Genomic DNA, 27,787 nt, shown 5'->3' on the forward strand with positions numbered 1-27,787 from the left:
GTAAAATAGTCATAAAAATACAAAGACTCCCAAATCCAAAAATAGATTTATTATTTAATTTTTTTTTTTTTTTTTTTGGGCCTTTTTAATCCAAAAGGTTCATCCATGTTTATAATTTACTCTCTCCAACACTTAAAAGGCATATAGAAAATATCAAATTCAGTGCTCTTACACAAAAATATACAATTAAATCAGTCGTGTCTTTCCGAGTCCATCTCTACAATAATACAAACATATTTCTCTTCTTTATACCAACAAAACCTTTCAAGTAAATCTCAAACCTTCGTAAAATGACCCTCACTTTGAGGCCGAGGCTAGCTCGTGTTTTTGTTAGAGGCCGAACGGTTTAAAATATTTTTTACAGGGCCAATGCGAAATAAATGCTTTTCAACGCTTCCTATAGTCCTCGATACATATAATCCCCAAATGTCAGCAAATATAAAAAGTAAAAAGAGCAGACGCTTGCATTTGAAATAAAAAAAGCAACCGCCGCTTATTGCTTGGCAAAAGCTGCCCCCAGGCTAAGGGAACATAAGCTTCTAACTAAGCAAAGTAAACATTACACACCCACAAGTTGAACAGTGAAGTCTGAGCCTTCTAAAAACCACAGGCTAACACCTCTACAAGAAGCATTTTTTTAAAGAGATGAATGCTTTGTTTTTATTATTTTCCCAAACCAACCTGTCTTGGAAAGAAACAGTAAAGAGCATATTTGTACAGTTTAACAACTAAAATCTTAAAAAGGAACCAAAAAGAAAAAACAATTAAAGCTGATTTGGAATATTGCGTCGGCCAGCAGGACGGCCTTCAGCCGAAGCCGGCTTGAGATCGACGACGCTTTCGACGAACCGCCACTTTATCGCCTGCATAAAAAAAAAAAAAAAACGGTTCAGATATTTGATTTGTATGGGTTTTTTTCTTTTAGATGATATCGGATGTTTCCACTGAAGTTACCTGCTTCTCTCTTTTGCACTTTGTGTGGAATCTGAACGGTGAGGGGCGCTGGGATTCCAGGTAAACCTGGAGGTCCCGGATCACCTGTGATCAAACCGAATCTCTTAGTTTTATGAAAAATCGCTATTAAAAAGGTGCAGCGTTTCATCAGGTTTGTGTAAATCTTACCCTTGTCTCCTTTGGGTCCTGGGTACCCTCTGTCTCCCTTTAGACCTGGGCTTCCTGGCGGGCCGGGAACGGTGCCGTGTCCTGAGAAAACAAAACGAGTCGTTTAAAAATATTTGCCTGATGCCACGTTGTTATCTTCCTGTTTTTGATGAAGCTGGTGGAAAGCTTAATCTCTGCATCCTCACTCCTGAAGAAGTCCATGAGGTCAGCTGTGACGTTGCCGTAGGAGCCAATCACACGGCTGTGGCCGGGCGGTCCTGGAGGGCCCGGAGGACCTGGGGGTCCTTGAATTGCACGGACGTTTGTCCTCCATGAACCGTCGGAGATGTACTGCTGCAGCAGGCCTTGATCTGCAGGAGAACCAGACATTTTACCATCCTATCAGAAGATGCAGAAACCATTTATTTTCTTAGTGTCAAGAATGGAAATTTTATTATGTTTTTTAAAGGTATGATGTTAATCATCGCCAAATTTCCTGCGCATTTAGAGAGAGTATTGAGAAAATCTCGCAGCAGCTGTCGTCCACTCACTCTTAATGTAGTCTGTAACTTTCATGGCGACGCTGGAGTAGTCGAGCGTCTCGGTGAGCCTGCTGACATCGACGTCTCTGCGCTGGGAGCCGTAGCGATCGTCGCTCTGTTGTTGGTAGCTCTGGCTCTGAATGTAGCTCTGGGAGTAGCCAGGCTCTCCGCGATCTCCCTTCTGACCCTTCGGACCTTGAGGACCTGGAGGCCCGACAATGGTACGTCGAACGCTGTCGCCTGGAAAAAAAAAAAAAAAAAAAAGGATTTGAGGTTGAACGTGGTATGGCGGGTTTGCCATGTGTGCGTATTCTGAACACGACCTTCTGACCCGTGTCAATTAATTAGCATCAGTCCTTTTGTTAGAGAAATCAGCAGGTCACTGGAATCAAACAATTTTCAGCTTGATCCGTTTTCTTCAACCATTTTACGCACCATGTGTAAGTACAGATTTTTCTAACACTGTTCAGTGGGGAAGTTGTTATTCTAAGAGGCTCAGGGCGGGGCTGTTCTCAGGCCAGAGAGTTTAAGAAAATAAAATAAGGCAGAGAAGCAACATGCAAGACACTGCAGAAGGAAGCCATGTTTTCTAAGACATGTTGCAGCTCTTTTAGGTTGCAGAAGAACGAGAGAGAGCAGGACTTTCAGCAGTCAACAGAAAGGCTGAAAGGATGCAGCAAAATTGGTATTTTTATCCTTTAAAACTTAAAATGTAAAATGTTGGCTATTAAACCATTTGCGTGTGTGTGTGAGCTGTTAGATTCTTACTAGACAGATACTGTTGAATTTCAGCGCGGATGCTCTCCCGAGGGAAATTTCCACTGTAGGTCACTGATCCGGTGACAGCACCCGGTGGCCCCTGGGGACCTGGGGGGCCCGGGGGTCCAGGGAGACCTCTGAATCCAGAACCTGAGACGGAGCACAGTAAGATCAAGTTACACACAGGACTCAAATTTATGCTCATTAAAGTAGACGAAGTTGTGAAACATGAAGTTGATTTGGTCGTCATCTTTATTTCTTGTTGCTTCGACGATGTGAACATGTACTGGACCGGAGAAATTTTATAACGCCGACTCTGCATCTCTAAAACTGTCCGTTTTAAATACAAAATGTCGACCCAGACTCAAATGGGCTTTAGTTCTTTGGTTTCTCTCAGACTCACCCTGCAGGTAGCGCTGAATTTCCTCCAAGCTGTAGCCACGACTTCCCGATCCGTACACCGTCGCCGTAGAGACCCCTGGGGGCCCCTGAGGACCAGGAGGCCCAGGCAGCCCTGGGACACCTGGAGGACCAGGAGGACCTTGCTGCACAGCGGAAGTGATCCAGGAGCGGAAATCTGAATCTGCGTGGATGAAGATGGTGATTAGTTTCCACTCTGCGTCTGTAAAGACGGATAAAAAAAACTGACAGAGCGCTCTCACTTCGGATCAGAGCCGAGTAGTCGATGGTAGCGGTGGTGAAGCCAGAGCCTCCTGCGCCTGGGGCTCCAGGGGGGCCCGGTAGACCTCGTGGACCTGGCGGGCCTCTCGCAATCCCCCTCTCTGAACGTCATAGTAACCTCAGTGATTGACCTCACCTCCCAAGGTTACGGATTTCTGCTGTGAGCTGCTCTTACCGTTCATGATATTGAAGACATATGTGGCTACCTCCTCTATTCTATAAGTGCCGGAGAGTCCTCCTGAGGCCCCTGGGGGTCCGGGAGGTCCTTGAGGCCCAGGTGGTCCAGACAAATATCTTCTCACGTCATCTCCTAGACATTTCAAACCACAGATCAGACTGATGCACCCTATGAAACTTCAGTGTCTGCATGGTGCAACATGAGGATAAGGTAACGACACAATGGATTTCAATGAATTTCAGTTTTTCAGTCGCCCCACATGAGGAAAGTCATTATATGGCGACCATTGGTGTCAATACTTTGTAGACATTCTTTCAGCCAATAGAAGAGAACATGGTTTGATCCTGTAACGGCATATGATGATCAAGCATTTTCCTTGATCATCGAAGGCTGGTCGTCTCTTGCTAATTTTAAATGTGTCTTTGCTTCGACGAAGCTGAATCAAATAATTCTGTCATAACAGGAGTCTGTAAATCCGGACTGCATGCTAAGGATGCAAGTGTGTTTAGACCAGGAACACATCTAATAGCTGCAGGACACCAACTGTTGAAGTTCAAGACCTCTGCTCCAGATCGTCTACAGTCCTGCATCTTTGATTCCCTCTTCTCTTCTTGCTCCGTTCGCTAAGCCCATTTTATAGTATTCAGTGTTGGGAAGGAAGTTGAGTTTGTATTTGCTGAACCGTTTTCTCTGTTGATTTGTCGTCATGTTTCAGGTGATTCTACTGCTGAACACAGACCTAAATAACCAGTCTACAGTTTTCGGGTAAAAAGGCACAAGATTTGTACTTAAAACGTCTCTGTATTTTACCAAGGCTTCCAGACACAGGCCTTGTTTCTGGAAGCCTGTGAAGAGAAACAGGCCCACAGCGTTACGGTTCCTCCACTGTACTTCACAATAGGAACGATTTGTTTTTCTGTTTCATCGTTTCTAGTCTGATAACTTTTTTTTTTTAGGAATGAGAAGAAGTTCTTATGATGAACTCGGCAGATGTGCAGCTCCACCGGGCGTTTGCTAACTGCTGCTGCCGCTAGTCTAGAGGAGCATCGTGGAAATAGGCGGTGCTTTGTGAGAGCAAGCGTTTAGGCACGCCCAAATGGTTGCCAAGGGAGATTAAAGGATTTCTCAAACATGCATGAAAAATCAAAGCAACACTCCAAGTGTGTTTTTGATGAGGGAATAACTTTATAGCATAACACAAAGCTGAAAAAATCATTTTACATAACACCTCCCCTTAAAAGTACAAAATGTTCTGAGATTAGGTTGATGTACCACATATACGTTCACCTTTTGAGGCTGTCTAACTTACATTTTCACCAGGGATGTCTATACATCTTTTAGGGAGCTGTTTATGTACTCACTCTGAAGCATGGCGATGAGAGCGCTGACAGTCAGGGAGCCAGAGGCGGGCCCAGGAGGACCAGGCGGTCCTGGAGGTCCCTGAACGCCGATGCTGAAGCCTGAGTCTGAACCTACAGGTCCACAGTTAAACATGGTTACCAACAGCCAACCGTGACCTTTCCTAAAGGTCAAAGGTAGCTCCCCTTTATACGACCGATATCAGGTCTTACGTCGCAGGTATGCAATGATGCGAGTAGAGATGTCGTCTATAGACCCTGAGAAGGTTCCTGGGAGTCCTGGAGGCCCGGGTGGACCTGGAGGGCCAGGTAGACTGCTCAGTCTGTATCTACCTGTATGGACCAAAAACCAAAAAAAGGCATGTCAGTAGTTTGTTCCCGTCCTCTAACTCCCTTGTTCTTGGAAAAAAGACGTACTCAGGTAGTCTGAAATGTACTGCCGCATCTCGGTGGAGGAAGCGAAGGAACCCGGGAGGCCGGGAGGTCCTGGGGGTCCCGGGGGCCCAGCAGGGCCCGAGGTGACTGAGACTGAACCTGGAAACATAAGACAGTCTGTGTTTTGTTTTGTTTTGTTTTGTTGTTTTTTTTCTCACAGGATAAAAACAATCAGTGAACAAGATTGAAGAGTATTTAGGATCAACATTTTGAAAATCCCCACCTCTTGATGTGCCTGGAATTCCTGGAGCTCCAGTGTCTCCTGTCAAAGGAAAAACACACACGTGTGTGATCATCATGAGTCCTCAAGTAAAACACAAACAACAAAGTAACGAGGCGATTCATGCATCTCAACGTCTTATTGGCTTTACCCTTCACTCCAGGTAACCCTGGGAGACCAGGAGGCCCCGGTGGACCCGGTGGTCCAGGAACCGCGTTTCCTCCATACGCAACGGAGCTTCCTGCTCTTCCTGGTGTCCCAGGCACGCCCGGTGGGCCTTGCTCACCTGAGGCACATGTGACAGTCACTCGTGTCAAACATCGTGGGTGTTTTATCTTTAGCCCCAAACATTAAGATCTGTGCAACCTTTGTAAATGTGAACTACAGAAAGCACCTGTGTATCCGCGGGGTCCAGGAGAGCCTGAAACAAACAAGGTGACTGAGTGTGAGCAAACCTACAACGTCAGAACACAGAGGTGGATTTATAACCATGATTACCTGTTGCTCCTTTAGGTCCAGGCTGTCCAGGAGGTCCCGGCGGTCCAGAATAATATGTTCCTATAAGCAGAGCAGCAGAAAAGTCTGTGTCACAAGAAGGCTGGGAAGTTCTAGTAAACTACAGAAACTAAATAATAAAAACTAAAGACAAGCTGACACTTTGGATTTTACCTGAGCTGGATGTGAAACCCACATCTCCCTTTTCTCCTTTAGGTCCTGGTATCCCATAACCTAAAGAGCGATACGTAATGGCATTTACCCGGACATTGTATCATCAACATCATCATCTTGTCTGCATGTGTTGTCGTAGCAACTATTGCAGAAGTGAATACGAATACTTACCTGGAGGCCCTGGTGGTCCTGGAGGTCCTTGTCTCGAGTCGCCTGATGAAAGCACAAAATGTCAAATCATCTGAGTCAGCGGGATTCGGGACGCCGCCTGATCTCTCTCTCTCTCTCTCTCTCTCTCTCTCTCTCTCTCTGTCTCTCACCTGGACGTCCGGGAGGCCCAGGTGGACCCGGTGGCCCAGGTATGCCATGGAAAGAGGAACTTCCTCCAGCACCAAACTGCCCTGAAGAACAAACCAAGAATAAAATGTTAAAAAAAAAAAAAATTACTTTTGCACCACAAGTTTGAAAAAGAAAAAACTCCCTGAATTCTCTAGCAATTATAGAAAGGGAAGCGACAAAGATGCAGGTAAAGACTTCAATCAAAATCCCCCCGATCAGACTTTCTCCTCAAGCACTCAGATCGAATTAACTGTTTCACATTTCATCCATAAAACTCGGCGAATGCTATTGGGATTTATCTGCTAAACAAACAGTAAGTGTTGCGCATCTGTAAGGCGAAGGAGAACTACGTTCCCCTGAAACTACAGCAGCAGCTGATTCAGAGTCTATCAGCGCTGAGCATCTAGAGAAAGCATCATTGTTCATTCTTCTTTGCTAAATGGCTCACGCTCAGTTAGACTGAATTTGAAGCATCTGTGAACATACCAACATACCAAAGTCCATCAGCTAGATGTAGGTCTCGACTTTGACTGGGACGTTTTAGTTGAATATTAATCTAAGCCGTTCTTTTGCGCCTGGCCATATGTTAAAAAAGGTTTGCACTGTAGTGGAAGGTGAGCTTCTGGCCTCCTGAACAAAAGTGTTCCCACATCATGATGCAGCCACCGCCATGCTTCACTTCACAGTGAGTTTCCTACCAGCTACGAAGATGTTTTCCAAAGCATTTCTCAGTTGTGTGCCGTTAACAGGTCGAAAGAAATGAGTTTTGATGATTCACTCGGAAATCGGTGTTCAAAAGTGTGACTTATAAATTAAGCTGCGGTCAAAATATGTTGGTTTGTTGCAGATTGAGAGCAGATATAAGATTTACTGTTATATAAACACCACCAGTGAGCGGCAACATGCAAATAAGTGACGAGATACACAAAGAAGACTTCTAAATATGCATCGTTCACAACCACAACGTCAGAAAACTTTACGACTTAAATATAATGTTTTTAGTTCAAAAAAGAAAGAGAGATTTACGTTCAGCGTACTCTGCGTTAGATTAAATTGGAAATTCATCTGCAGGAAGATTAAAAAGGACTCACTCTCTGCTGTAGATGAATATATGGTTTCCCTGGTTGTCCCAGTCTCTCCCTGCTCTCCCTTATATCCTCTGTCACCTTTAGGACCTGCAGGGTCAAGCAGAAGATGACACCTATCAGATTTGGCATCTAAGAGCAAAATGTTTAAAACAAAATGAAAATATGTGTCTACAGCAACCTACCAGGTGGGCCAGGCAGACCAGCAGGGCCAATGGGACCTGAAGAGATGGATTTAAAACATCAGCTGGTTTCTACTTGCAGCAGTCACCAGATTCAACGATCTATCATAACGGATGGCAAAAACTTTTCAGGAATCATTTCTGTGAGAGAGAGAGAGAGAGAGACCTGATAGTCCCGGAGGACCAGCGGGACCCGGGGGCCCAGCAGGTCCAGGTGGCCCTGGGATGCCAACAGAAGTAGAGCCGGCTGGGAAACGACAGAGATCGCTGCACCGTTAGCTGCTAATCTCACCGAGTGTGTCGAAACGTGTTTTGTCATTATAATTTCCTTCACCTGCGTTGATGATTCGTCCAGCTTGACCGGGTTCACCTTAAAAACACAAACGCACGTCAAACAGCTGGAAAACAGTCACTGAAAGGAAAGCTCTGCAGGAGGACAGCAGCTGTACCTTTGGCTCCTGGTCGGCCGGGATTTCCTGGAATTCCTAACAACACAAAGAACAGTGTCGACGTGGAAAACATTACAGGAATGAAAGCTGACTTTTAAAAAAAGAGGTTCTGTTAAGGTCAGAAGCACTTGATATCTTTCTATCTAATTTGCAGTTGTTTCATTCTCTGTGTATTTGAAAATTGGTTTTCCCAGCAGTCCCTGCTACAGAATCCAATATGGCAGCTGCTACGTAACTCTGTTACAGTTTCAGATGTAACCTGTTTATTGGTATTTCTGACTGTTTTTCATTAAACCAGTGGCAGACAGTGCTGTGCCATTTCTGAACATGGTCCTTTTGTATTTGATTGCAGGGAGAGAAATTGATTGTTATTGTCTTGTGTTGCTTATAGTTGCTTGGTCAAGACCAAACTACAAATCCAACTGGTTTTCTGACTCGTAATTAAAATGTGCACCAAATGTGAACATGAGGACAGTTTTAATGGTTCATAGAATAAGGATTTTGTTGAGATCAGGGTTTTTTTCTGTGTGTGTTGTAGAAGTTTCCTTTGGTCTGGGATGAGACATCATCTCTAGTCTCCAGGGGCAACCAATCTGAATCTTTGAGATTTTGAGTGGTTATGTTGTTTTAACAGAACTTCAGTTCAAAAATCTCTAACCGTCTTTTTAAACAAAAGGAACTGAATTAGTGTCCTTGATTTTTGTGCTGCTTCCTTAAAAAGACGCCTACCTGGTGGTCCTTGAAGCCCTGGTGTTCCTTCAGGGGGAAGGAGACAACGTGTGTTACAGCAATAGAAAATAAGCATGTGGTCAAACAATGAATATTTCAAAAGAAAGGATTTTACCTGGAAGTCCGGCATCTCCAGGAGGCCCAGCAGAACCCCTGAGTCCAGGCGGGCCAGGCGGTCCCTGGTCACCTGAAGCCCATAAAACAAACAACTGAATTCATGATGAGCTCAGGTCGAAGTGTTTCAGACATTCTTGGGAGATAAAGTTCAGTGTGGGATTGTGCTGCTGCAATAATATATTTAATTTACCTCTTGATCCCTTTTCACCGTCTTGTCCAGAAAGTCCTGACGATAAAAAGCAAAGAAGTTCATCATTTCGAAAATAAACCCACAAAAACAAGAAGACGCATAATGATCATGTTTATTGCTTCCAAGCAACCAGTGAGGATCCAGTTAATAGTCTGGAACAGCAAGATGATGTCAGATTCGATTAGTTAGTCCTGCGACTCACCCATGGATCCTTTGGAGCCTTTCTCTCCTGCTGGTCCTGGTAAACCAGGTTCCCCTGATAAGCAACACATCTGGATCAGTAAAGCCACGCAGGCCGAACCAAGTTCATGACAATTCACAGAGCTGTGCTCACCTTGCAGACCTCTGACTCCCTTTTCACCTGTTTCACCTAGAATGAAATAAAACGGATCCAGATCATTCGCTGACTCCACATTATGTCTGAAAGTAAGAGGAGAGCTGCAAACCTTTGAGTCCTTGGAATCCAGCAAGTCCTCTATCACCTGCAAGAGAGAAAGAGAAATCACCATGAGCGCCATACACAACATAGAAACAGTTAACATTTGCTTTTGTTGTTATTTGTGAGCGGGTGAATCGTGCATAAAAAACCAACCTTTTGGTCCAGGTAGTCCTGCCTCACCACGGAAACCCTGAGGACCTGGTTGACGTACAAGAAACCAAGAATGGAGAACATCAAATCACACTATCAGCTACTAAAACTGGGAAAGTGTGTATGTATGAAAGAAAGAAACTGACCAGGCGACCCGTGTAACCCTTGGATTCCTTGTGCACCTATGGACAAAACAAAGCATAAATCACCATGACTACCCGACTCTGCGTCTGCAGCGTTCAGTGAACATCTATTTTACAAAAGGAACGCCTGCTGCAGTGGAGCAAGAGGAGGAGTCGGGTAACACCTCTCGCCTCAAATAGGATGTTACATCATTGTCTCAATAAAAATGAAGCGTATCAAAAGGTCCATGTATTTCAGATTTATGACAGTGATGCATCTCAAGTATTTATTTATGTTTATTTTGGTGAATATGGCTTACTGTTAATGAAAAGCTGCAGGCGAGATGTTCAGCAAACTTGGCCTCTAAAGGCATTTAATCTCTGTGATCGTGCTCGCTCACTTTTTCCTTCCATTCAACTTCCCATATATAGGTAAGGTGGAGCACAGCATTGTCATGAATCCCAAAATATTGTCTCTTGAGTATTCAAAAGCTAAAAATTCTCCAATGGCTGCTGCACATGAGCTGCTACATTGTATTGCTTATAACAAAAACATATTAAAGTTTAATCCATTCCTCACTAATATGTAAATATGTGCTGGACAACTAAGAGTCCAATAATCTCATTTGAGTTTATGTATGTATGTTTATGTAAATAGTTGTGATTGAACATTTCTGAGTTAATAATCATTTTTGTTGGTCTCATGTAAGAGAGAAACTGTATTTTGCTGCCATGGAAAAGTCAGTTTCATGAGTATGATTATGTACGTTTACTTTTCAACAATATTCTAATGTCTTATGGCGCACAGACGAGAGGACAGTTTACCTCTCGAAACGTGAAATCCCGACTCTTTAGTCTTTCATGTCTGTGCACCGACGCTGAGCTTTGGAAAGTCACATTATTTACTTCCCTTTACTTTTCTCACGTCATGTCTGTTAAGTTACACCACTAACCTCGTCGAGGCATTGCGACTGAAACAAGCTCAAAGTGGATCCAAAACCTAGAGGTTGGAGTCCTTGTCAAACGGTGTTTTTGACTAAAGTCCCAGAGGGTTAGAGCTCCAGTTAAACGACATTTAACTAAAGTCCTAAAAGGGGTGGTGGTTTTAATGTTTTTATCTCTTTTTTTTTTATCTTTTTCAAAATCTCTTTCACTTTCTTACTGTTTATTCAATGTCACGTGTTGTTTTCATTTTAATTATGTAAAGCACTTTGAAATGGTGAGAAGGTTGTTAATAAGGCCTCTGAACAAGGCTTGAATAAAAAATGACTCCACACTGCCATCTGGTGGCATTTTTAGTTCATGCACCAAAGAAGGCTCTGGATAGAAACATCCGGTCTTACTTCATCTAGTTATTAATTTCTACAGAATTTGACATTCATTTCCGCTGATGTTACCTTTTGGTCCAGGGGCCCCAGCAGGTCCAACAGATCCAGCTTCACCTAGCGAAAGCCAAACATGAGATCATGAAGAAACCCCCTTGCTTCTGAACCGGAAATACTACAGTAACGCCCTACAGCCCCTACACAGAGCCATACCTTTATCCCCTTTGAGTCCAAAGCCTGCAGGTCCTGGGTCGCCTCTAGGCCCAGGTGGTCCTTCGCGACCCCTGATACCTGGTGGCCCTTCCACTCCATGCTCACCTGACCAGACATTTTTGCATTAAAGTCATCAGTCCACACCAACCAATCAGTACCACAATAGAGCATAGTGCAATCTCTTTACCTTGGCTTCCTTTCTGTCCTTTGGGACCCTCAGGACCAGCATGTCCCATTGGACCTGGTGTGCCTGAAAGCAAAGGTCAAAGTCAGGATGATTATATTATGAAAGCATTTAACCATCCAAAGGAAAACGTGAAAATCAGCTGGTTGGTCAAAGAAAATGGCTACACACCTGGAATTCCAGGGAAACCAGGCTCCCCTGTTGATACAGAAAAATATTTTACTTTCATGAAACTGTAAAGGAAAAAATGGAAAACAGACATCTTTCTTGCTTACCTTTCAATCCAGAGTCCCCTGAAAAAGGCAAAAACAAATAAATGAATAAATAAATAAATAAATAAATAACCATATGGATTCTCTTTACATTAAAAAAAGTTTCATTTATTTAGTTTTCATGAGAAAAAAAACTTTGTTTTACTGGTACCTTTAGGTCCAGGTAATCCCCTCTCTCCCTGCACTGAGGATGCCAGGAAGCCTGAGTCAGAGAAGAGGATATCAGTCAATTGAATTCAGAGCACGCATGTGGGAGAGTGTGTGTTTGCGCTTTACCTCTGAATGCCTGTGACTGCATTTCTGACCTCAACATTTGATGGATGGCCATCTGAAGGAAGGTGCTATCTATGTATCTTCCACTCACTGCGGTCCCACCGCCGACACCACCGCTGGTCCCAACACCGGTGCCAATGACGAAACCGGTACCGGAACTGCCGGTGCCGCCGCCAAAGCCGGTACCAGAACTGCCGGTGCCGCCGCCAAAACTGGTACCGGAACTGCCGGTGCTGCCACCGCCGCCGAAACTGGCACCACCTGCACTGACACCGTCACTGAAACTGGTACCAGCACTCCCAGCACCGCCGCTCAAGTTGGTACCAGCACTGCCGGCGCTCCCACTGAAACTGGTACCAGAGCTGCTACTGGAGCTAGTTCCAGCTCCCACAGCCCCTCCAGCACCTCCGGCACCCACAACGCCGACATCAGCATCATTCCGACTGGCAGAGCCGCCTGCACCAGCACCAGCACCAGCAATAATGATTTGCGTTTTGGAGTCCGAGCTTCCACCTCCACCTGCACCTCCGAATCCGTGGACTAGTGTGTTGTCAGTGCCGGTGCCTCCCCCTCCACCTCCACCGCTCACATAGGTGTTGATGTCATTGGAAGAACCCGACAGCCGACTAGTGCGAGCATTGGCGACTGAGACCTCGGTCTCCAGAGTCGACACTCGCTTCTTGAGCTTCCTCACGTCCTCGGCTGAAAGAATGAAAATTTTCTGTGTTTAATTTGACAAATTGTTTGTATTTTTCAGCATACTTAAAATTCACAACAGATACATTTACATCCTTAATCAGCATCTAGGACATCAAAAAGGATGCGAGAAGTAACTTGTGCTGTCAAAATGACATTACGTAAACGCATAATCTACTTGTGAGAAAAAGGCAAATTAACCGTAAAATATTGTCTGTTAGTGCACAAAGCCGTAGACAGAGGCAAGGCTACGATGTGATGTAATATTATAGCTGCAAACTTTCATGTGTTTTATTGCAATCTTATGTGATGGACCAGCACAAAGTGATTTATAATTGTGAAGTGAAAGAAAAATTCAAAATGTGGTGCACATTTTATTCAGCCGTCTTTAGTCTTCCCCAAAGTAAAATTAATTTCATCCGACTGAAGCTCCCTATTGAGTAAATAGGGTCCATCTGTGTGTAATTTATCTCCTTGTAAATCAATCTGTTCTAGAAACTCAAAGCCAGATCTTGGGAAGATTTGTGGAGAAAGTAAACAGTATCCACAGCTTTAAACAAACAGAAAGACTATGGTGCAACTTGCAAAAACACCAAGACAAGGCTGCCTACTTAAACTGAAAGGTCAGACAAGGAGAGCATGTATTAAAGTATTTAGCCAAAGAGCCTGTGGTAACTCTGAAGAAACTGTAGATCCACAGGCAGAAACGTGACAAGGTGAGACAAAAGAAAGTAATACAAAGTACCATTTGCAGTTTGCGATAAGCCCTGCAGGTGCATGGTGAGAATGTGGAAGAAAAGCTGAGATTTTGGTCAATATGCCAAAACAGCGTGTGGTAGAAGACCACTACTGCTGGTCAGAGATGATGGGAGGTGGAAACAGCTAAATACAGGGCAACTCCGGAAGAAAAGCTGCCAGAGGCTGAAAAGTACATGGGACCTCGACCAGAGGTTCACCTTCCAACAGGGTAACCACCCAAAAGATGCAGCCAGAACTACAATTAAATGGTCCAGGTCAAAGCATTATGTGTGTGTTAGAAAATGGCCCAGTCAAATTCCAGACATAAATCCAAAACACACACTAAGACTTAAAAATGCTCAAACCAGCGAATATTTCAGTCTCTGGATGTGCAAAGCAGACACAGAAAAGGTGATGCTAGTTAGTATTGACTCAGGAAGGGCGAATGAGGGGAATATAAATGCATGCCACACTTTTCAGATGTTTTCATTTCTATTCCATTTCTCACTTTACATGCACTTCTTTGCGTGTATCACATAATGTGCCAGTAAACAATATGCTAACAGATACTTCTGTGAGGTTTTTAGTCACCATAATCTACCGGCAGCAGAATTGGTTCTTTATTACAAATCAGTGCTGGAGTTTACAACCAGACAATCAAATACAGCTATAAACTTTGCTATTTCCTTGAAAGAGCGTTTTCTGGCATGAGGTGGTGTAGCTTCAGTTCAGGCAGGAATCTTTCTGGGTGATAATGACATTGGTACTCAGGGGAGAAATATCAAGACGGAAACCTTGCTGTCGGAGTTACAGTGAAAGGAAAGAATTTTAAAGTGACGCTTCCTCCATCCGTTCTCTCTCTGGCAGTGAGACTCCAACAGTTTGACTTAGTTTTGGTCATGAAGAGTTTAAATTTCTTACATTTGGAATATATTCATTATCAAATAGGCCTACAAAGAGTCTTTTGCTAACAAAACGCTTCTCACACTCATTTGGCAACATGTTTGTAACATAATCTGCAGCTGTATTATAAAATATTCAGGGGGTTTTTTCTTTCTTTTTTGTTTTTAAGAAACTTGATGAGTTTCTTTGCACATATTACCTGCATGCTATTCTTCCTCCTGTCAAGTATTAGTGCTTAGCTGCTAAAGTCAAAGTTGGACTTATAGCACCTTTGTGAAAAAATATATGAAGTTAATCTGCATGCGTCTTTGATGAATAATAAATCAGTCAGTGGTACACTTTGATGCTGCTGAACAATTATTGTATGATGAGTTTTAGCGCCAGTTTCTCTCTACAGCCTCCAAACTTAACTTTGCTATAAAAATCAAAAAGGGAATTAACAACAAAACCTAAAGTTAAGGAAAAGTTAAGTGGTCTTTTACAAAAAGCATTTATTCAGGGGGGCGATATTAACATGAGTGTGTTGCTAATTAAAAGCTAACCATGCTATGATCTGCTACATTTAGTAAGTTAATAATAACTTTAAAAAAAAAAGAAAGTAGATTTTACAGTTCTGTTTAACACATTTTTGTCTGGAGGCAGATTGTTGACTCATTCACTGCACAGAGATCTGAGATGAGTCGTGTGATGAGATGTCACCAAGCAACAATTTCCAAAGCTGCACCAATGAATGCCAGACTTTATGAGAGCGAGGGAGCCGTCCGGCGATCAAATTTCCAAGAAAAGGGACCACATGTACTGTCTCACAGTGCTGTGAAATAACCTTCTCCAAAGCTAAAGCAGCACATTCTTCGGGCCTAAAAACACTCTCTGACACCTTGTGGTGCTGAAACTCTAAACTCTCAGGACTGAGGTGGTTTCTTTAGGGACACATTTATTTTCTTAGTATTACTTTAATCAAATTAATGCTTTTACACGCCTCTTACCCAATGCAATGAGGCCAAACAGGAGCCCGAGCAGAAGCAGGCAGAGGAGCAGCAAGCCCAGCAGCCACTTCCACCAGGAGCAGCAGGAGTCGGAGCAGCAGCACAGTCCTCCTCCCCCAAAGATGCCGCTGTCTCTGCGGATCTCTGAAAACAGCAGATTAACCCGAGGAGTTAAATCCCAGCTCTGATCAGTCGTTTTAATCTATCAATATAACGTTTTTTCTAATTTATAAAACAGAAGAAAGATGCTAAAGGTGGTTTCAGCTCAGTTTGTGATAATAATGCAAGTGAAGCTCCAAATGTTTCAGAATTAACACCTAAAAGCCTCTGATGAACGCATCACTAAAACTATACCTGCATAGGTTGCCTTGTCTTTCATCAGGACTCCGGATGATCCGTCTGATGGGGAGAAAAAACAAACAAAAAAAAATAAATCTCCACTATTTACACTGAAGACTAATATTTCTGAAAAGAGAGGTAGAATTTATGCTTACAGTATGAATTGCCTGTCTCTGCTTTCAGAGCGCCCGTGTCAACGTAGCTGGAAATAAGCTTCTCCTTCTTTATTGAGTCTCCTGAAAGTGAACCTGGAGGATAAAGGGAAACAATCACTCAAAATAAGCTTTTTGCACAATCCAATTATATCAATAAACTTGGCTGCCCCCTTGTGGTGAGCACATGGTAAAACAAAATACTGCTATACAGATCATGTGTGGTTTTGCGATTGTAACGTGTTACATCACCAACAGTAGCGTTTTTTGATTTGTGCAAAATCCAGGGTACCACTGAGTCATATGGCTACACATTAGGAGGAAAAAATAGCCTCTTTTTCAATTGCCTACTTATGTATTGGGACAGCCGGAAATTGGCACCCCTTTCAAGATAAGTGCTGTACGAAAATATAGGGTTACAACACAGCCTGTTAAGTAGGTTCTGTGTTTGTATTTTACTTTTTTTCCCATCCTGACGCAAGAAAATAAACTGAAGTGCTGTGTCTCCTCCTAAGACATGAGACATGCCTCTTTTTCTCCGTAAGGGGGCATGAGTTCACCACTCACCTCCAGCTATATGAGTGCTGCTGGTGGTGGTGGTAAACTGCTTGCCACTGTCTTTTGCCAGAATGAGCATTTCTCCCTCCCTCCTGGCAGGAACGTTCTCCTTTTCAGAGGCCATATATCTGTAGTCTCTCTTGTAGACGTCATCGGTTTGGGACCTGGTGGCTAAAGAAGATGAAACCCATTCAGAGGACATTTCAGTTAGATAAATCGTGCAGCTCCTTAACATTTTTTTAAATCCAGACAAAAAGGCAATCTCTTTTATGCTTACCTGTAGAGATCCCAGAGCTTATGACAGCACTGCCATTTGACACGTTCTTCTGGACGCCATACCCTGTCAAATCAAACATACTCTCTAAATAAAAGATCTGTTTTGGTTTATTATTGCCTGGTAGATGTCTGATACTCCACAGGCTAGCAGCCATTACCTCCCAGGTTAGTGGTTACGTTGCCGCCGCTGGTGGTGAGCACACCGATAGAGGTGGGAGCCAGATTATTCTGAAAGCCATAAACTGGAAACGCAGACGCAGACACAGAATGACGAACTTAACCAAAGACTTTAGCAGTTTGTCTTTTGTTACTCTTCTAGTCAATTAAAACATATAGTGCATAAAATTCATCTGCATATTCCTGTAGGCATGCCTCCAATTGATGGTTCTGACCTGACAGAGATTGCTGTGGGACGGGGCTGAGCGGCGGGGAGCCTCCCGACCTGTTGTTGGCGCTGACCTGACCGAGCTGGTAGGTGTAGCTGCTGGTGTTGCCAGCGACGACGGTCGTGGAGGAGGAGGAGGGCATAGTGGAGGTGGACCAGGAGAAAGTGGGAAAGGCTGAATCCAGGGTGTCGTATTGGCCTGATCTCCCAGCGGTGTCGTACTGGCCCGATTTCAGACTCATGTCATATCGTCCAGATTTCAGGCCGGTATCGTACTGACCTGAGCTCAGGCAAACGTCATACTGGCTTGACTTCAGACCAGCATCGTACTGACCTGAACTCAGGCTAACGTCATACTGGCTGGATTTGACTCCAGCGTCACAGTGGCATGACTTTACTGTGACAGTGTGTTGGCCTGTTTGGACACCAGAGTCGCGCTGCCTGGATGTCAGTCTGCTGTCGTAGAGGCCCGACACGTCGATGGTGTTGAACCCATTCATCTGAGCAACAGGCTCAAACAGAGTCGAAGCTGTTGGAGAAAATCATCAAACTCATAAAAATGAGAGAAATGAACCTTACATTATTCGCTTTGTCTATTCTTATCATATTTTTATTAGAGCTAAGTATATTTTGTATAAGACTAAACATCACTAAATGATGATTTCATAACACTAACAAGCTGAAATTCACACTTCAACAAACACTGTAAATCCGTCTTATTTAAAAGTAACTCAGTATGCAACCATGAATTACATATATGTAATATATATATATATATATGTGTTATATATAACACAATTTTAAATCAACGCGGTTGCAGATGCCAGTTATGTGTTCAATAATTTTCTAGTTACTCATTTCATGTTAAACATTAATTATAATTGTTTTCCTTTATTTTGTGTGATGCACAAAGATACTGTCCATCAAACAGTGATCTTGCCTGTACAAAACACCTTTTCAATCAAGTTTACCCTAATATTATTTTTCAGTTTTTTTGCCATAAATTTGCAAACATTTTCATGGAGCATACTTCATTCATTCAAATGTTCCTTTTCAATTGCTTCAAAATGAACAAAAATATTATCCTATTAAGATATCACACACTGCTAAGGTTTTATTCCTTCAATCCATTATTAAAGTCGTGTTTTTAGATCCCATAATGACAAACATTTTTGGACCTTAAAGGACAAGATTCCTGGCAGTGACAGTGGGACAAATAGCAATCTAGATTAAATCATCTGGGTCAGAGACAAAGTGTCTATGAATGTGCTGCACATGCATAATTGTAGCTCTGGTAACAGAATATACCTGACTGAGTGGCCACTGAGACGGTCTTGGTCTCCACGCTGGCTTTTTTAGGTACTGGCAGGGTGACTGAGGCGGAGGAGCGGGTCGGACTGACGCTGCTGGAGCGTCCCTTCAGCAGCTTCTTCACATCTTCCAACTCTGCCCCTAACACGCCACGGCAACGTACAAACAGCGTTCAAACAACTCAAACAGCAAATCTATGTCAGTGGAAACTTAACTTTAATCATAAAAAATAAGTCAAAAGAAAAATCTCTGAATAAATAAACTCCTGAGGCACTAAACCTGCCTGCATAAAGGTTTCAGGTTCAAAGGCTTGTAAAGCAAAATTTGCTTTGTTAGTTTTGCTCTTTGTAGAATTTTATTGACTGAAAATGATTTTTTATTGTTTATTTCTCCACAGAAATCTTAATGCAATAAAATAATGGTGGCATTTTTGTGACATGCGTTTCTTGTAATGCAACAACAAAAACTCAAAATGAGTCAAAAGCTTTAGCAATGACGCTAAGGCAGTTAGCTTTGGCAGAAATTTAGATTTCATGTGATTTTCTTTTCTCTCTCTAAACATCAGTTTTTCATGGATTTTGTTCATTACCCAGCTGGCCTAAAGAAGTCACTTCATCATGGATAACATCATGGAGATAGGTCGAAGCTAGTTCAACCAAGCTAGGTTTTGTTAAACAGTTAGCTGTTTCTCTGTGAAAAAACAGCTTAAAATTTATGCAAAAATGTAACTACACAACAAAATTAACAAATAAGTGGTACTAATCATTATTAAGTATAATACTATTATAAATTCTCAATAATCTAGTCAGCTATATTCCTTCTTTTGAGTCTACGTCTTTTTGGGTTATCAAACAGAAGTTAGCTAAGTTGTTTTCCAGAAGTGTTTATTTTTTTAAATGGAGGCAAAATGCTGCATTTATAATGAGCTATAGTAAGGCTTGTGATGTAAATCATTTCAGTGTTTTTGTATATTCAGTAAAACTGTTTTTAGTTGATATGTTGAAGAACCCCACAGTAGGGAAAAAAATGTAAAAGGTAAAAGTTCTTGAGAGAAAACTTTTTTTTTACAATCATTTTTGCTATGCTGTGTAATATGAGGAGTAGCACTTCTTGTACCACAATGGAAAAGTCAGAGACCCGTTGTAAGAGTCCAAAGGGGCGCTGAACAATTGTTATATCACTGATTGAATAACATTAATTACTGACTTTAATCAGCAGGGGGCGCAACGAGCAGCACTTCTCCTCCTGGGTATTTTGCTTCAAGAACAGGAGTGACTCATTTGTACCATTCCTGCCACCATGATCTGGCCCCTTTTACTTTTTCCCCACATTGTTTTACTGTAGAGCAAGTCAGTGCTGTCACTGTTTCAACCCCGCCCTCACTGTTTCTGTCCATAAAACTAACTATACATGTGTGTAACTAATACAAAAAATGTCAAGGCATGTGCGAGCTGGAATTTGACTTTGTGATATGCAGTTTTCGAGCCAAAACATCTGACAGCGACATAACTCAAAAACAAAAATCCCGCATGAGAAATCATTTAACGGCAATGCACTTCTTTGAAAGGACTCTTAGAAAACTTTTTTTTTTTGGTGCTTTATGAGGAGTTGCGTAACAACTGCCAAAGGATCAGTGTCTCCAGTGGTCTTACATCTTCCGGCAGATGGGGAGGCACTTTGTAATCTGGCTCTGATCTCGCTCTCTGGGAAAAATAAAGGAAGAAATCAAAGCACACATTAGACTAAGGAATCTTGATTTAATAAAAAAAAAAAAAAAAAAGCAGGCCAAGACAATTTAGCGAGATGGAGCGTAAATAATAATGGGGAATAAACCTGAATACCTCTGCTTTCACTCCTCCCTCTTGTGGCGCCGGAGCCTAAGAAGGAAAATGGAAGGAAACATCAAAAACACATCTTTGAAATCACAAACTATTCGATACTATAGTAGTTTCAGTCTTACAGTAGTTCCCATAGTCTTTGCGTGAAAATTCTGGGGAGGAATTACCACTGGAGCTCCCTAAAAGTAAAACACATAGGAAGAGTTAGCGCTCCCAGTGAGTCATGACCGTTTCCTTCAAGTTTTTTGTTCCCATTTGTGGCCGCCTCTGGTGGCAACTCAGGATCCTACCGTCGTAGCCTCCCGAGCGGCTGGCTATGGTCTTCCTCTCTCGGAAACCTGGCGACAGCCCCACTGATGTCCCTCCAGTCTGAGCTCTCCTGGCACCGCCCGACGAGCTGGACCGAACCTTTGACACGGAGCTCACGAGATAAGTGCTTCCACTGCTTCCTCCTCTCCCTCCTCCTCCTCCTCCTCCGCTCCCATAGCCCTCTCCATCGATGTAGCTTCCGCCACCTTCACCTCCTCCAGAGGAATCTCCTCCCAGGTAGATTCCTGAGGAGGAGCTGTAGTTACTCGTCACTCCTATAGAGGCTGGGGAGACAATAAATAAATACTTTTTAAATGAACTCAAATTTGAACAACCTAGGTGACTAAGCTCCAATAAGGTTCACATTATTGGAGCTTACATTTAAGATACTCCAAGTAGTGCACAGAAAATCTGAAAATTGCTTTCCTCCAAACGCTAGTCATAAAAACATTTCACCAGAATATGGATGTCATAATGATCTCAAAGTGGTATGTTCAAAGGACGTTTTCTGGATTTAAGTTTTTTCTTCCTTGATTCATTTTTGTGTTCAGCATCAGTTATCAGTGCATCTTTTTTGTGTTTCAGTATGAAGACACAATGTCACAAGAGGAAAGGCTAGAGGATTGCCTTACTGTGCATTTAACTCTTTAGCATGTACAATTTGCTCACCAGATAGGTTAGACTACCACAGATATTTTGGACATGTTGAATAATCTGTGGCGCATTAGCACCACGGCCCTCATGCCTCATGCGACTGCAACAGAACCGATACAACTGTCTTTCAAATATCACTGGCAATAAACTAGGATTTAATCTCATACCACACTATGCTGTCTGCGCTAATAAAAGTTCACTCACCTCGGCATCCCGGATCCTTGAAATTGAAAAACTTGACCTTTTTATCTGAATAAACTGACTAATAGTTATTTGACCATGTAGGGGTGATGATAGAGCGTTAAAATTTCATCCCTACATGCCCAGGTGATTTGTGAATCCATAAAAAAGACAAAACAAAGATATCGCGGTAAAAACTTTTGAATTCCACACACAAGACTTAGCAAGTTAATAGATTTTTTTATTTTCTGGGAGTGAAATGATCATTTTTTCTGCCTGATAACGTGCATTATCCTAAAGTTGAAAAATCTTTCCCTTTTGCTAATATTTTATATGTGGCATTTGGCTTATTAAGAACTGAATTAGCTCAATTGCAGTATAACTCTGCTTTCCGTTTGTTTGAGCGGCCACCGCATCGACTTTAGATTGCCTCCTTCACTTTGCCTGGAAGCTCTTTAAAGTTTCTCTCTTGCACAAGCCCAGAAGTCTTCTGCTCTACCGGGGGCTTAAAAATACAACATCCCCAAACTTTTGCTTGGAGACAAACCCACAACTTCCCACAACTTAGCCGACGAGTGGAAAGTTGCTCTCACATGAGGAGAAGTAGGTTCCACTGCTGTTCTGCGTTAAGACATTCTTCTCAAAACCCAGCCCTCCGGCACCGCTGGACATATTCCTGTGATTTGATCCGCTGGTTCCCTCTGGCAACAAGAAGACAAACAGCAAAACAAAAAGAAGCTGTTACTCATCGGCTACTTCCTTTAGAAATAGCTAGCTTCGTGATTTTATTACACTTCTTGCTGTATACAGACAACAATATATAAAAAAAAGGCGAAAGCAGACTCACTTGGTGGGAGAGAAGTCAGTCGGGTGGTGGAGGTTACGGTTTCTGTCAGAACTGATGAAAAGACAAACAGTAATTACTGTGTGCTGTGTGTTTGGTCTACTTCTGCGAGCTTCGTCTTATTTTAACAACTGCAGTGTTAGTGCTCTGTTTTCTAAACTGATGCCCGGTTTCAGTTCAGGCAGCAGCAGCAGCGGCATATTTTCTCAATAACGCCATCAAACGAGGCGTCTCGAAACAATAAATTCAACTAACAATGTTTAATAGATGAAGGAGAACAATGACTGTGTTGACTGGTTTGAGTTTATTCTTGTACAACACAGACACTTTGAGTTTCTTTGTTTATTGGACAGTTTTGGGCCTCATCAATTCACTCAGGTCTCTTATTCTTGAAGTTGGAATAATCTTCCGATGCAAACTTTGACCCTAATGAATGACAACTATGTAACTACAGTTAAAATTCCTGACTGCTGAGTCATAAATAAAGTGCACCAAACTGTAAAACTATTTGACAGGTCAATGTTTTCTGGTGGACAGATCAAGCCCAGGGCACAACGTTACATAAAGTGCTTCGGGCTCTCAGGCCAGCAGGGGGCCGGCACTGTGAGCAACAACAAACCCTAAAATTTCAAATTTCTAAGTAGTTTATCATGACTGAGTCTTTTAAATCAGTTTTGAGGCAAATGGGAAAATGTATTTAAGATTTAAATATATCTGGTAAGTAAAAGGAAAAACACAAATCCCTATTTGGATTTTTAGACAAAGACATTTAAATGAGTCACGTTGAAGCTTTAAGTCGGACGAAGTGAGTCAGAGATGTAACTTCGCCTCCACAGTTATCTGATAAATAATGTAGAGAGAATCATTTTGGATGGTCAAGAAAAACATTTTGTTGTAGGGTCAATTTATTCCTCTAACTTGTAACTCTTGTAACTAGGAATGTTAGATGCAAACAATAAAGTTTGGATGATTGTAAAAATAGACTTTACTTGTGCTGTGGGCCCACTAAAATTTTGCGCCACCTTTGCTGGCGGATGTGAGACAATTTTCTGCTCCAAATGTGACGGGATCCTGAGGGTTTTGGCTGTGATTAATTAAATCTATATTTTCATTGGAACAAAAAGTAGACTCGGATGTAGAATATAAGAAAAGCCAACGTGAGCTCACCTCAAATCAAACATTTCTTTTTTTTCCTAATAATCCGTCTGTGGACTGTCTCTGCATGTCAGAATCTGTCTTTTTACCTGGCTGTTTTATCTGTGAAGATCTGAAAGTTCATTAGCCTGTTAAGGTCAAAGCGTATGCGACATTGTTTGGTTGTTTCTTTCCACAGTAACTTGCTGTGACAGCTTGTGCCTGTTATGCAGAAGCTACAACATTAAACAGAACTCATCCTGCAGAATGACTCTCAGAAGTACTATGCACAAACAACTCCTTCCTAATCCGTGTGCATGCTTGCAGCGAACTGCAATTAGGATCTGGTTTTAGAACAACCGCAAGGCAGGAAATTAAAGCTTTTGCGAAATGATTATTTGTCTGGTATAAGTTGTAAATTGTAGGCGACAAAAAAAAAATCATTATGAACCAAATTCTTCCCTGCGCTTTGCTGGCTTCCCTTAAAGATAATGTTCATTCCACTTGGATTTCACGTCGCCTCTTTGTCCTCCTCCACGTCTGTCCTCCTCCTGCACTCCTTCCTTTTAGGGATCTCCGTCTGTTCCAGAGTCGAGGCTAAAACCTAATCATTACTCTGCTGCTCTTGACGTTTGACTGTGGAAACAAAATCTCACTGCCGTTTCTGCACAATAACAGTCCAAAAACGGATTTTTTATGACCATCAGCCAGACCGCATTTTTGTCGGTCCTTCTCTTTTGTTACAGCACGGTTCGTTCGAGTCAGAGTTTTGTGTGGACGTTAAGACTTGCTGTTGGCCTCTTAAATAATCAATTCAGTAAAGGTTGTTAACGAACTTTAGTCCCAGACAACAAGTCTGAGTTGATTCTTTAGGTTTTGAAGCACACGTGCATCTCAGGTGTTTGTTTTTATGACTTGAGCTGGCTGGAATCCCCTTCTCCAGCTGTGTTTTATTTTTATGTTGTATTTCTGACTGAAATACACAGATGCTGTCCACTTGTTGAAATTTATTCTAGATAGTCCTAATATTCCCTATTCTTATGGTATGTTTCTTCCTAATAGTCGACTCAGTTCTCAATCAAATTTATCTTTCCAGGTGAGTCAACATTGCAAAAAGTTTGTCTGATTTGAATTTAAAAAATGAAATGTAATCTTAGAACATTGGGACTTACTTTATCTAAGAAGAATACGCACTCTTTAACCCTATAACTCTAGAAATGCATCATTTTTGATACAATTTGTCATACTATTTTCCTCAAAACCTGATTTATAAATGTGCCGCTAAATATATTTTACACATTCTTTATAAAGATACAAAATGCTGTTCAGCCATGCCATCAGCTATGCGCAATACAGACATCTACTGTGAAAGCCTAACGTATCAAATACAATGCAAAAAGGGGGAACTTGATAAGGAAAAGGTCAATATTTCGAGAAAAAGGTACTGATTTGTTTCAAATCATCCAACAAACACATTAAAAAATCTAGAATTATATTTTTAAAAAATATTCTTACATTAGGCTTCAAAATGTCAGACCGAAGCTAGAAGAACACTGACTACCATTTTGACTCTTGGGTTTAGTAGTTTTCTCTCAAGGGAGACGCATACAGACGGAGAAGCTGATTACACACTCCAACACAGCTACCGTCTGACATTTACTCTTGTTTGCTGGACCTGAACAGCTGCAGGCTTTCACATTTAGCTGCAAGTTGTGTAAAAAAAAAAAAAAAAAAAAAAAGAGATATCCAGAAAATGACGACCCGAACGCCGAGATGTGGAAACCAGTAAAAAAAAAAGCGTGCATGGTGTTAGTACGGCTTCAAAAAGAGGGAAACACAACCATCACCAAAGGTGAAAAAGTTTCATACAAGTTTCGAATGCTTATTTTATAAAGTTTCCACTAAAGTTTGTCACTTCACTCTAAAAAATAAATTGTTGTGCTCTTGTTTTCTTTTCTTTGTTTGTTTGTTTGTCATGTTAAACACTTTGTGATTAAATCAAGCATTCTCACCCTTTTCTCCCGAGATCTCCATCTGCCTTGTTAACTCGTCCATCCCATCTTATCTAGTGAGATGGTGACAGAAGAAGAAGCAGAAGAAGAAGAAAAAAGACATTGGCCACCGTCATGCATATTCTGTTAGTCTTTAAATGTGGAAAATAAGATTTCAGCAACTGTTTGATGAGGAACAAGAAACAGTGTTGTGCTCGAATGAAAGGGGAGGGGGGGAGTCGTAAGAACTCTAAGCTGCTTGTTTACAGCAATCAATTGAAATTTCATCCAGCCCAAAACTGGAAAACGTCCCCCCCACATCAGTCGCATGATCATATTTTAAAGACCACAGTAGAATGCCTCTGCGGCTCCTTTTATTTGGACATTGGCCTCCAGTGGTATTAACTGAGACACTCCCCTCTGTGAAGAAAACTTTTCCCTGCCATGCTCACCTCTCATCTGAATGCTGAAAACCACATTAGACCCACGATGGATCATATACTTGTGTGTCCTTGGAAACTAAAACAACAAAGACACAAAAGGAGCTGAGGCGGATCAGTGCACAGTTCTCAAAAGATCATCCTCCGACCACACCCAGGCAGATAAGGACCTCTAACTGCATTGGTATTCCTGTTCGGGGGCTTGTGATGCTGAAATCACACCAAGGTCACATCTAGAAACATACATTTCCTCATCTGTTCTGAAAGTAAAGATAAAAAAAAACTGACACACACACACCCATCATAAATTAAATGCTATTAGCATCCTATTAAAGCTTCTATAAACTCATCCCCCTTTTTATAGCATGTAACTGATCTGGGCAGCAATTATTAAGAGTTGATGTATAAAGCCACAGCTTGGACAGGTCCTCTGGAATATATTTAGAAGGATGTGAATAGCACAGCAAAAGGGGGTGTTCTGTAACAGAAAAACGATCCCCCAAAAACCCCCTGGTGGATTTAACAAACAAGCCGAGAAGTACTTCTCAGGAGGAAGCCAAAGGGAAGCTAAAGTTATTCCAGTCTGTAAAACTAACACAACAGCCCGTCACCAAAACTCCCAGAGCGCAGTCGTTAACGCAGAGATGCAAGAAAGGCCAGGTGCAAGAAAAAAAACCCCGCACATCCAACATAAGTAGGCTTTAGACAATGAAAGGGGAAAAAAAGAAGTTTTAAAAAAGAGAAAAACTTCCAGCTTCAGTGTTTTTCTCCATACCTTCAAGCACTCTCCTTGTAGCAGTCGGGTTCCTCTCAGGACGCAGAGACTTATCCCGTGGAAGAACAATGCGTCAGTGTGGAGCTGACGCGCAGAGCGTGCCGGGATGTTCCCCCAAACTCCCTTCGCTTCTTTTGTGCCTTTTCGCTCAACTTTCCCAGGCGAGTCAAAACACAGATTTGGGCTCCGGTCCCAGCCGCGCCCATCGGAGCTGCAGCTTGGCAGGCAGGTGTGGCAGACGGCACGGGAAGCTGAGTATTAAAAAAAGAAAATAGAGCCTGAGGGGGTTTGGGAGGGGGGACAGATAAGCAATTAAGTTGTCATATTCTCAGCCCCTGCAGGCACAGATTGTCGACTGGGGGAGAAAGAAAGGACATAAACTCCTCCTCTTCTCGCTACTGCTTCACTGCTGTGGTCACCAGTTTAAAAACGGGCAAAGTTTTTGGGCGGAGGTGGTAAAAAAGAGAGAGAGAGGGGAAAAAAAGTTAGATTTGGGAGATGTGATTTTCTCTCTCTCTCTCTCTCTCTGTCTTTCTGTGTTTTTCTGAACAGAAAATAGAGGGGGCTGTCTCAGGTTGTGCTGATCTGCAGTGGGCAGTAAATCCATTCCGCTGCAGCTGCAACACATCTGGCCCCCATATTGAAATAAGAAACTTAACTTTTGCTCCATATGGCTTCAGACAGTAGGTATGGCTGAGTGTTTTCCAACATACGCAGTCAGTTTTGGAGGGTAAAAAAAAAAAAGAGCGCTCAGATGTGAGCGGCTCGGTACCGGTCAAACTTCATTGTGTTTTCACTGGACTTTGCGTTACTGACGTGGATTGGACATGGCGCGTACGTGGTTTTAAAAGGTCCTTAACGTGACAACTTTTGGGAACCACTTTTCACGAAAAATTGGTGTGTGCATATCTAGAAACTTCTTTTTAACATAGCTCAAGCTCAGTTAGTTTGAATGAAGAATGTCAGTGAGCATCATTTTTTTAATTTCACTTAGGTCTTTACTTTGACTGGGCCATTTCAACACAACAAAATGTTTTCATCTAATCCATTCCGTTGCATCTCTGGCTGAACATCTGGTGTGTGTTGGAAGATGAACCTCCATCTTCTGCAGCCTGCAACACATCACTTCTGATCAGCATCTTTGGCTTGGCCACACCTAAGAAAAAAAACATCCAACAGCATGATGCTACTGTTATCATCCTTTAAACTGCTTTGCTTTGCTTTATGTTATCTCTGGCACGTCTACTTTCTTGTTCTTTTTGATGC

At 42.3% G+C, this 27,787-nt stretch overlaps 1 protein-coding gene across 2 annotated transcripts; it reads right to left on the reverse strand.

The window, feature by feature from the left end:
• Window positions 1-27: 27 nt before the first annotated feature.
• On the reverse strand, window positions 28-26,925 carry col17a1b (collagen, type XVII, alpha 1b). 2 transcript variants are annotated; one of them, XM_088013225.1, is made up of 55 exons: window positions 26,522-26,925; window positions 25,328-25,380; window positions 22,185-22,235; window positions 21,931-22,038; window positions 20,485-20,787; window positions 20,317-20,373; window positions 20,198-20,233; window positions 20,009-20,059; window positions 18,354-18,497; window positions 17,053-17,574; window positions 16,819-16,902; window positions 16,662-16,724; window positions 16,394-16,555; window positions 15,830-15,922; window positions 15,690-15,734; window positions 15,336-15,479; window positions 12,016-12,714; window positions 11,891-11,941; window positions 11,743-11,760; window positions 11,639-11,665; window positions 11,471-11,533; window positions 11,284-11,388; window positions 11,143-11,187; window positions 9,770-9,805; window positions 9,627-9,671; window positions 9,481-9,516; window positions 9,369-9,404; window positions 9,237-9,290; window positions 9,035-9,070; window positions 8,843-8,914; window positions 8,728-8,754; window positions 7,999-8,034; window positions 7,884-7,919; window positions 7,716-7,796; window positions 7,553-7,588; window positions 7,374-7,457; window positions 6,264-6,344; window positions 6,115-6,156; window positions 5,944-6,003; window positions 5,773-5,832; window positions 5,669-5,695; window positions 5,426-5,560; window positions 5,278-5,316; window positions 5,037-5,153; window positions 4,833-4,952; window positions 4,623-4,733; window positions 3,259-3,393; window positions 3,065-3,184; window positions 2,806-2,985; window positions 2,412-2,552; window positions 1,653-1,883; window positions 1,308-1,472; window positions 1,123-1,203; window positions 955-1,038; window positions 28-863 (listed from the first exon to the last, which is right to left on the reverse strand). In XM_088013225.1, the coding sequence occupies exons 2-55, from the start codon at window positions 25,368-25,370 to the stop codon at window positions 808-810; spliced, it is 5,514 nt and encodes a 1,837-aa protein (XP_087869351.1). In that variant the 5' UTR covers window positions 25,371-25,380; window positions 26,522-26,925; the 3' UTR covers window positions 28-807. The 2 variants fall into 2 exon arrangements, with proteins under 2 accessions (XP_087869351.1, XP_087869352.1); XM_088013226.1 differs by lacking the exon at window positions 25,328-25,380 and having other exon boundaries at window positions 26,522-26,924.
• Between the last annotated feature and the right edge of the window lie 862 nt (window positions 26,926-27,787).

This window comes from Poecilia mexicana, unplaced genomic scaffold (genome assembly GCF_051168715.1).
Source record: "Poecilia mexicana isolate PSO_F unplaced genomic scaffold, ASM5116871v1 scaffold_15, whole genome shotgun sequence".
In the NCBI taxonomy this organism is placed as follows: Eukaryota; Metazoa; Chordata; class Actinopteri; order Cyprinodontiformes; family Poeciliidae; genus Poecilia; species Poecilia mexicana.